Raw genomic sequence first — 10,734 nt, 5'->3', positions numbered from 1 at the left:
TTTTATAGTTGTTTAGTCAATCTCTGAGTTATCTCTTTCTCACTGCGGGGAGACAGAAAATTTTTTGTGGGCATAAATCATTGCTGCACTCTATCTTTTTCTTTTAAGGAACCATCATCATAAATGGGAGATATAAAAATAAAGGGTCCCCAGATCCAAGACAAGCCGCAGTATGGCAGTATCAGTATTCAGTACTGCTTCTTGTTCAGAGAGCCATTAATCTTTTCACTATGAGTTAAACTCTCGTATTCTCCTATATTAAAGGGAAAACATAGAATATCGTTCTTTATCTTTTTTTTTTTTTTTGGAGGGATTTTGATCTGCTTGAAACCAGAGAATTATTTATATGGATCTTTTTTTGTATTTATTTTTTAATAATATTCTGTCAAGTGTGAGTACCACCGTTGAGTTTTAATCAGCATCAACACATTTTTAAAAGTTTGACACAAAAATCAAATTAACGTTGCATCTGAAATTAGGATACGCAGTACAAATATAGACGATATGAGGAATAATTTTAGGTTTCCGTGTTTTGCTAATATTGGAAACATAATGTTAGTCAACTAATTACCTTTGCCTCTGACATTGACCTTTAATTGTGTCAGAAAGTGTTAATTAGCTGGCCAGAATTTTGTTTTGTACAAAAGTTACAATCGAACCTTTAATCTCACCCATTATGGTTGTTGATTGGTTGAACAGAGAACAATATTTTTACACATCCAATCACTTACCCATTTAGAGTCGAATATATACACCAAATTCTATACTGTTTTTGACAACTAGAATATTTTGAATTCCAACAATATCTCTATCCTTTTATATTATGTTGAACAAGCAACCACGATACTTCATCTAAATTATTTTAATTGAAAGGAAGTACAAGAGAGTAAGAAATATTACATAAAACGAAAATTAAGAACATCTCAAATTAAAAAAAAAAAGTATTCCAAACTAAATTGGGGTAGGGGTAAATTATGTTTACAATATCCTATGTCGGCTCAAATTAATCTTGGGTTAAAATGCTTAGGCTATCCTCACTCTAGAACTAGTTTATGGGTATGAGTTAGAGGTCTATCGAATTCTATAGGGTATCAAAGCAAGACTAAAGATGCCCAACGGGCCGGGTGGCACATGGCACGGCACGAGACGCATGGGATTGGACCTGACTTAGAATTTTATGCACATGTGCCTTAAAAGCACGGCACGATTAGAGATTGGTCAAAGCACGGGACGAGAAAAAGTACATAATAAACATGATTTATTGGCAGGCTAGCACGCGGCCCGTGGGTCATCAATAGTATGTAAACCAAAGTACATCAAAGTAAATTTTTTTTAATAAAAGTAAAAATAAAATATTATGATTTTACAAATATCTTGGAATTAAATTTTTTAATATATTTTATTAGCATAGGCTTTTAAAAATTAATTTAAGTCTTAGTTTAAAAAATATTCTAATTGTTTTATGTTTATAATTTATTAAATGAGTAAATGATATCGTGATTTTAATAAATAAAATTATAAATATCATAATTTTATAAATAATAATCTAAAATTTTATAACATTCGTATTTCATTTATGAAATCATAATTTAGTTAAAAGAGATATGTTTTTGTTAATGAAATATTATTATTGTTGTTGTTATAAGATTATCATCATCATTATTATAAGTGGGCTTGGAAAAAATGGGGAAAAAAGGATTGGTGGGTTTTTTTTTAGCACGGTACGCGTGGGCTGGTGTCGTGGGCTGTGTTAGGCCTTAAAAAAAAATTCGGCATGGCACGTCATGACCCGTTCACTTGGTGGGATGTGTCGTGCTGGCCCACGGGCCCTAGTGGACCTTGGTTTGATGGCCATCTTGGCTTGCTTCGTATATAAGTGGTTGCATACTATCTTTCCGTATGACAATAATTAATTAAAATAGTAATGATATAGCCACAAATTATTGTACAAACTTTTTTTGTACAAACTGATGCGGTATAATAAAATTGGTTGAATTAAATATCTCTTGGCCCACATGATTTATTTCTATTATTTTATATTTTTATTCAACCAATGAATTAATGTCATATCAGTTTGTACAAAATAAGTTTATATAAAAATTTGTGGCTGTATCATCACTCTAGTTAAAAATATAGAACATATATAGGGTGTTGAGGAGAATATCTCACATAGGCAGAGAGTAATATCTCAATTGAATATAAACTTGAGACAACCCACAACTCGTGAGCTAACTTTTGAGTGTACATAAATTAAGCTTATGAGCTTTAATATATGGTTATGCACCAAGGAGAATGACAACCAAGATCATCATTAGCCAAAATATCTATGACTTTGTAACCTTTACGATAAATATGCAAAATATAATCTATTGATGAAGAAAGTGAAGGCAATTAAACCAAATAGACTGTGAAGATACCATATAGTCAATGGTTTTTTTTAATATTATATATTTAATGCATGAAATTACTTGTAGTTTCTTTGTTACATGATATTTTGCATCTTTTGCTCATTCTTTTTTTTTTTTCTTCTAAGTAAGATAATAACAATATTATCTTCTACGGTAGGCAGTAGCTTCTCTAAATAAATATCGCAAGTCACTCTTGACGCATCACATTAAATAAAAAGATAAGGTCTTAAAAAAAATTTAAAAAAAAAAAAAAAACCTCAAGTGGGCTACTATCACTATCAAAAATATGATCTCAGAAATCACGATCATCATGACCCACTTATTGAAATTTCAGAGAAAGAAAGAAAGAGAGATAGAGATAGAGAGATTCACATTCTTAATGTCCATTGGGAAAGAGAATAATAAAAATGTAATGGAATATATACATACATATATAAAATATATGATGAAAGCAGCTATCAGTAATCTTAACAAGTGTTTTTATTTGGTTGGTCATCATAATTTAAAAAAAAAAAAAATTGATGAAAACATAAAAATTAAGAATTTCTAGTAATATTGTGAAAATTACATAAGAGGAGTTTTTGGTAATAGCTCAAGAATCAAGAAGCATGTATAGATATTAACTGTATGGGGTTTTGATCTTTTTCTTTTTCCCTTGTTAGGTCATTTAATTTCTCTGTTCGTGTGCAGTTATTACAATTTCTTCTTTCTGATGTATCAGTGAAAGTGACTGCTCTACAAAACCCTAGAGAAGAAAAAAAAAAAAGCAGCAGCAGAGACGTGATCGATCAACACAAGCTTTAACAGATGTATAAATGCGTATGCGTGCTGCATGTTTGAATCAATAATAATACAGAAGTTATTTTCCAGAGACAAAGTGATCACTGCAGCTCGTCTTCTTTGGTACATTTACAAATTAAGAGTCATGGCCTCATGGCTATAACTTGCAGTGATTTCGGTCTTGGATATATATACATATATATATATATATAGCATGTGTAAACAAACAAATTTGGCAATTTTAGAACCATGAGTTCTATTTTTGGGATTTTGGCTTTTAAGATTTAATGCAAATTAAACAAGATTATTCAGTTTGTTTGTGAATTATTAATACTGTGTGCTTGTTTGAAAACGATGGTGAAATGTAAAGATTAAATATTATTCAATATTTTAGAAACCATTTTATTGACAATTGGCAGTCTAATAACTTATACGATTGTAAGTTGAAATACTAACCTAACTATTTGTGTTGAATGTTGGTAATAGTTTTATAAGTTATGAACTTAATTATGTAAGACTCTATTTAGTATTATGAATCTATGAAACCAAAGTTGATAATATTTGATCAAAAATGAATTTTAAAAAATAAGTTTGATAGAAATAACAAATATAACATATTTCAGAATTGTTGCCTAAAAGATACAGCTACGTTATAATACCAAATTAATGGAGCCCAAGAAAATAAATGACATCTCAATTACAAGAGGTAGAAAAAAGATTTAAATATTATTTAAAAAGTGTAGTGTTATTTATAGGATAAAATGTACGAAGAAAAAAAAAAATTTGACTGTATATTTTTCATCATTATTGCACGTATTACTTGAAAATTGAATTAACCTAAGAATTTAAGCATGAAAATAAAGTTCCTTCAAACAATATTTAAACTTGCCTAGCCGGTAGCTATTAAACACATATGATACAAATAGAGGTAATTATCTTATGTACAAGTAGGAATTGTTTACTTATATATACATATGCATAAGGTTATCTTTTGCCTTCAAGCACTAATATACCTATGTGTATGCGTATTGAAAGATTTTTGGAAAGGTAGAGAAAAGAAGATAAATCTCACTTTTATTAATTCATAAGCTCAAAGGCTCAATTTATGTATAAAATGAATTATAGACATAAAAATGGAAATGTTACGAATATAATTATTCGCAATTTGCTTGCTCTTTACAAAGATTCCTTTAATCCATCTTATTGTCGATGATTAAGCTTTATGCCGATCAATGTTAATGTTGATTGACAATCAACTTTAAGCTTATTGTTAAAGATGGAGAGAATAACCCTTAGTGATTTTTATTGTCTCTGTCTTTATCTTTGCTTTGATTCCTTTTATCCTCCCTCAAGCTGGCAGGGGAAAGTTATAAATTTTAGTCTGACTTCAGGTAATGTAGATCCCAGATTTTTTTCAATGGTCTTCTTCCAAGTGTCATGCAACAAAAAAAAAAAATCATTCCTTTGAATCTTGTTAAAGATATCTTCCAATTATTTCCATGAATTAATTATCGCATTTTTTTTTTACCATAAATAATCACAAACTCATTCTTTCGATCAAAGAATTCTTTCAATTAGAAATCCGCTAAGATACATGTAACATTTTTATCTTAATTATGTGCACTTTGTGTATCAAAATATACAAGAGGAGAGAGTGTTAAGACGGCATGTTAATACCGGATAAAGCTGATCCATTTGACCATTTCTTAGAGTCATCCGTTGATTTAAAATGAGAGGCCTTTTTTTTTCCACAACATTAGCTATTCAAAAGCAACAGTTTCAGACACGCAGCAAAAACATTTATATTCAAAAGCATGCAATAAATAATATAAAAGTTGGAAACATAATAAGCAATTACCCGAAGAGGATTGAAATGCAAAATACATGACCAAAAAATGTGCCCAATAATTAATTACTAATTGATGATCCTCAGAAGACCCGCAGAATGAGTAAAGGGAGGGGCTCTGCATTCGCTATCCATCCACTGCTCCACCCACCTCTTTGTCTACCACCAAGACAAAAAGACCCTTCCATGCTGAAGAGAGCTTCTTTTATTTTGCAGAAAGGAAATAACAAATTTTTAATTATTTGCACATTAGATTAATTATAATTATATTTTCCATAAAGAAGAGATAGATTAGTACATTTAATTAAGCAGCTTCTAGCCATATATAGTTAGTATTTGTGTAAAATAACGCGGGATGTATGGAATAATAAATGATTATTGATAATGCAGTATGGTCCATCATCCAAATAGCCCGCATGACTATACATATATATAAATTCAGATGTGGGATACTTATCCAGAAGTTTTTGCATCTCAATCATGCATGATGGAATCATCAAACACTTGATCTTTTTAAGTGATAAACAAACTAAGGACGAGAAATATATACTCCAATACACTATAAGACAAAATAAATCATTTTAGGTAGGGATGGCAATGGGGAGGGGAGGGGAGGGGACCAATCTCCCCATACCCATCCCCGATGTTTTGCATATGTCCCCGTCCCCTCCCCCTCCCCGTCCCCGTCAAAATAGCTTGAGAGAATCCTCATCCCCTCCCCGAATAATAACAGGGGATCCCCGAGGGTCCCCGGTCCCCGAATAATTAATAGTCTAATACATTTTTTTATTTTCGATTTTAAATTAATCATATTAAAATAAACTCATACCGCTATTGTAAGCTCGTAATCAACTTTGACAGCACATTAAGGCCTCCAATGTGCTTGGATGAAGTTTGTTATGGTATGAGCTCACAACTCTACCACTAATGTTAAAAGCTGATTCAGAAGCAACTGTTGTAATTGGAATTGCCAAAATATCTCTAGCAATTCGAGCTAATGTAGGATACCTATTAGCATTTGTCTTCCACCAACTCAAAATATTAAAATCTTCCATCCGAGATATAACTTTCTCATCCAAATATGAATCTAATTCATCTACAACAACTGCACAATCTCCATTGTTTACATAATCATCAAAACCTGTCATCCATTTGGTTGCTTTCTTATAAGAATCCCCTGTAGATCTAGTAGAAGAACTACTACCAGTATAATCAAAGCAATAAACAGTTGGTGAAAATTTCAATTAATACTCTTCAACTAATTCCCGGCAAAGGGTGACCACTTTCCCAACATACAACTATTTTGATATTTATTATTTTTAACAATATTTATAATTTTGTTATTTATTTATTAGTAATTTTAAAAATAAAAATAAAATTAAAAATTAAAATGGGGAAATGGGTAGGGGATGGGGATTCCACCTCATCCCCGTCCCCTCACCGAATAAAAAGTTGGGTAAAAAATTTTCCCCGTCCCCTCCCCGAAAAAAAAATTGGGTATAAAATTATCCCCGTACCCTCCCCGAATGGGGAAAATCCCCGAGGGTACCCATCCCCGTGGGGATTTTTGCCATCCCTAATTTTAGGGTATGTGTTTTTTTTTTTTGTCTTTAGTTTCCCTTATTTTAACAAAGTAAAGATGCTATTACCAGATAAAAAAAAAAATACAAATTCCAATGCAATAATAGAGAAAAAAAAAGTCTCCAATTTATTGAAATCTCCGTTTTTTGTGACATTCAAGGATATTGTCATTAAAGAATAACTCTCTCTACATATAAAATGAGTTTTCCATTAGGGATATTTAGACATATTAAAGTGAGGGGCAATATCAAAGATAAGAAATACGAATTTTAATATACTAAAAGACAAAATATATTGTATTAAAATTTAAGTTTTTTAGTTTTTAGTTTTATATATATAGGGTTCGGAGCCCCAACGAGAACTCGCCACATGTGAAGTTGCATCATAAGCTGCGTGACCTCGCATACAAGATAACTCCCTCTATATATGAGACCAATTAATTTATTATTTAAAAAGCCGCAACATGCAAGGTTTTAATTTTCGTCTCATCCTTATAAATGTTTTTGGTTTTTACCACGTCCATTAGCATTTAGATTGGATAGTAATCAAAGGTCAGGCGCCTGAGAGAGCAGCAGCAGCCCATTCTGCTCCCATCAATTTAACTTTCTAGCCAACTTGAATTAACTCTACAACATTTGAAAAATACCTCGAGAAAAAAAAAATTCGCCAAGTTTACTTGTCATCTTGTCCAGCCGCTTATGCAGGAAGAAGCAGATTCTAATTGGTAAGTACATTCAGATAATATTCTTTGAGAAACTATCAAAAGCACTAGTTGCCAAAAGTGCTTTTCTTCACGTGTAAGGCAAAATTGCTTAAGACTTCATGATTGGATGCTACAGCGTCCACTGTGCTTAGTACTGTACTTTGGCGGGTTGGTAAAAGAAGGGGCCGAAGTCCCTTCCCGCGTTAATTTGGGACAAACAATTTTTTTCCGAGTACTTGAAAGTGGAATTTGGCCCGATATTGGATACTGAAGTGTTAATAAAAAATCACCACACACCCGGTAAGAACTATTTCAAAAAAAAAAAAAAGGTTCACGTATGCATTTGCAAACCTGTTGTCCTAACTAAATTTTAAACTTCAAGTTTTTTTTTTTAAAAAAAAGGTAAGTGGTGGGCAAACCCAAATACAATTTTTACCCCCTTACCACCCCCAAAAATCGAACCCTGGTTTTGGTTGAGGCTGTAGTTTCACTGCAACCAACCCGACCACGCCTTGGGGCTAAACTACAAGTTCAAGTTGGCATTGTTCAAATTTAACCTACTCGAACAGAGTTAAAAACTAATTCTACATGACTGCAGTTACCGTACCAACCAGGTTAAAGCTTCGATGCAGTACCTCTTAGGTAGTTCTTAACTAATTCAGCTCATCAAAAAACAAATTATAGAAACGAGTTCTAGAGAGAGAGAGAGTTGAGAGAGAGTACTGTCAAAAAGCAAAGAGCATACAGTTGCTGCCAAGGTACCCAATTCAATACCTGGTTCAAAGCTCAGAAAAGATGTAACAAATTTACAGCAAACCAACAGTCTGATTTCATTTGGTAAACACATTTGGATACTAAAAGCCAATGTAAAGTAAAAGAATCAGACATGCATGTGATAAATCACTTTTTGATCCCAGCCCGATGCAAGTAAGAAATCAATCAACTCTAGTTACTAAAAGAAGTACACAGAGAAAAAATCAAGACAGTTTCATGAAACGGAACTCCTATTGGTCACACCGTAAACAATGAATAGTAGAAAAGAGCACAAAGAATAGTGTCCTAAACATTTCATTAGTGACGTGTTCAAGCACTTTGATTTTGCCACCATTCCTTTATTTGCACAAGAACTACCACAAGATTGTGAAAGTGGGAAGTCAAACCTCTAATAGGAAACTGAAAATGTATACGAAGATGGTAAACCTTCCATCTTCCTGCTCAAAAATTCTCTAATCTATATCGTCAAGAAACTAAAAAGCACTGCAATTTCTTCTTTGCTAAAAATAAGGGTCTATATTTAATGTAAGACTGAATAAGGAAGGCAATTAGCCATTTCAACAGGAAAAATGCCATCCAAAGAAAAACAAGTAAACAACTATTCTGCTTGAGATTAAAGTCATTGGATTCAAGTCCTCAGACAAAATCAAAATGAGCATAAGAATCCACATCACAAGCAGCAAATACAGCAACAAGCAACAATACAAAAGAAAGTTGCCTGTCTTGATTAGGAGGAAGAAAAACAGAAGAGAAAATCGATACATTTGGCTCCACCATTCCATAATGATTAAGAGGGCTAATAAAACCTAAGTTTTTATTGTGCTGCAAAATGTAACAGTAGCAGCATTAAAACTAGCATCAATTAATAATCCTGGGAAGAAAAACTTACAAGTTTGAAGTTAGTTCATCCATCACCCAACTGCAGTGGCATTTGGATTTTATACAAACACAAACAAATATTAAACTGAAACAGCAAGTGCAGGCAAATACCCTTATTGACATCGAGTATTACATTCTCTTTATGTTTGAAATAAAATTAGTATTACGTTCTCTTTAACAGTAGTCTTGGCAAAGTTGCCATGCTAAAATGGCCTGCAATTCTTAGTGACAGCAAGAGAGACAGAGAAGAAGACCGGTGCACAAATTTCACCACAATCCAACAAGCCTGCCAAAAATAATTCTTATGTCATGATGCATTCGATAATAAGAAAGCACCCAATTATGAGCTAACAATAAGTTTGTAATAGATTTCGTCATTTATTAATCTTGTATAAGCCAATTTTACTTTTTATAGCTTTTGAAGTCGAATATTCCTACAACGAGGCCACTAAAGTACAATACATAATGATAAAAATTTAGACCTCCCACATTATCCTAAGTTCTAAGGCATAGGTCACATTGTCCGAAATGATATTAAACCTTTTCCTTCACATGATCAGTTAGCTCAAAGAAATGCATAACAGCCCCAGAATTCAAAAACCCACCAGAGAACTCAATTATCTTGTAGTGCTCTCACAGTCACAGATACCTCCACACTAAAAAGACTTACGAGGGAACTTCAACGCTAAAAGTTCAAATGTGATCATGGGAGCATCAGGTTCCAATCTTAGAAACAATCACTATTAATCTGTTATGAACCTGAATCTTCACAGAAATGCAGAACCCCTAAGACTACAAAATGTCAGTATACATATCCTCCAAATCCATGCCTCCCTCTGTCCTCCCAGCAATAACAAAGCAAAAATTCAAAAAATTCTCATCTAAGATCAAACAAGCCCAACAGATTTTGATCACCGCTCACCAGAAACCCTAACTCCAACATTCATCATCCATATATAGCAACTAAAAACCCTAGAGTTCAATTATTACGATTTCCCAAATAAAAAAATCAAAACAAACAACACCCGCAAAACCACTTCAACCAAATCAACAATAATTTTTTTAAAAAAAGGACGAACACTCGCCTAATTTTTATTTCTGATATCCTCCACCGACAGCGTTAATATCCTCTTCGACCGCACCAGTCAAAAAAACGGGAGGGAAATCGGTGACGTCAAAGGTCTTCTCCTTCATCATCTTCTCCACGTCAGCCTTCTTCAGAATCGTACGGCGGATGGGGGGACGGTTGCGGCGCTGGTCGCGGGAATAGTACTTGATGTCGTAAACGGTTTCCGGGTTGGAAGTCGGGATGATGGCCTGCTGTTCGGGGGTGGCGGGGCACCTGACCCGGTACTCGGCGGCCTTTCGCAGAGGTCCCATGTATTCCGGGTCGGAGCAGACCCCGGTTATTTCCCACGGTTTTTTAATAAACCGACGCAGGTTTTGGAACAATGACGTGGCAGCTGCCTTCGCCATGGCTACACCGAGAGACAGAGAGTAAAATGCCTCTATGAAACGTCCAGGTCTGGAGATCGAGAGCAATAATGCTGCAAAGCTTGGAACGATGGAGACGATGAAAATTGAAAGTGTACGCGTATCTATTGGGCCGGACTTAACTCGGTCCGTGCCCATGGACCTCAAGAAAATTACCGGTCGGTTAATTATTGACTATTTTACATTATTAACATAATAATTGTTGGCGATAAAATTTTGCCGAACAATTACAGTGTGACACATGTATAATAAACTCTTATCCCCAATGT

At 33.6% G+C, this 10,734-nt stretch overlaps 1 protein-coding gene across 1 annotated transcript; it reads right to left on the bottom strand.

The window, feature by feature from the left end:
* Window positions 1-8,889: 8,889 nt before the first annotated feature.
* On the bottom strand, window positions 8,890-10,559 carry LOC102628428 (hypothetical protein). The gene is made up of 2 exons (XM_006477620.4): window positions 10,057-10,559; window positions 8,890-9,257 (listed from the first exon to the last, which is right to left on the bottom strand). Exon 1 carries the CDS (start codon window positions 10,445-10,447, stop codon window positions 10,064-10,066), a length of 384 nt encoding a protein of 127 aa, XP_006477683.2. The 5' UTR covers window positions 10,448-10,559; the 3' UTR covers window positions 8,890-9,257; window positions 10,057-10,063.
* Window positions 10,560-10,734: the final 175 nt, after the last annotated feature.

Source organism: Citrus sinensis, chromosome 3 (genome assembly GCF_022201045.2).
Source record: "Citrus sinensis cultivar Valencia sweet orange chromosome 3, DVS_A1.0, whole genome shotgun sequence".
NCBI classification, from domain to species: domain Eukaryota; kingdom Viridiplantae; phylum Streptophyta; class Magnoliopsida; order Sapindales; family Rutaceae; genus Citrus; species Citrus sinensis.
The sequence above is the reverse complement of the archived record's forward strand: the minus strand, read 5'-3'. Positions and strand labels throughout refer to the sequence as shown.

Bases quoted from the DNA above. Each gene is read 5' to 3' on its own strand.
- LOC102628428 (XM_006477620.4), bottom strand. From the start codon at position 10,447: ATGGCGAAGGCAGCTGCCACGTCATTGTTCCAAAACCTGCGTCGGTTT.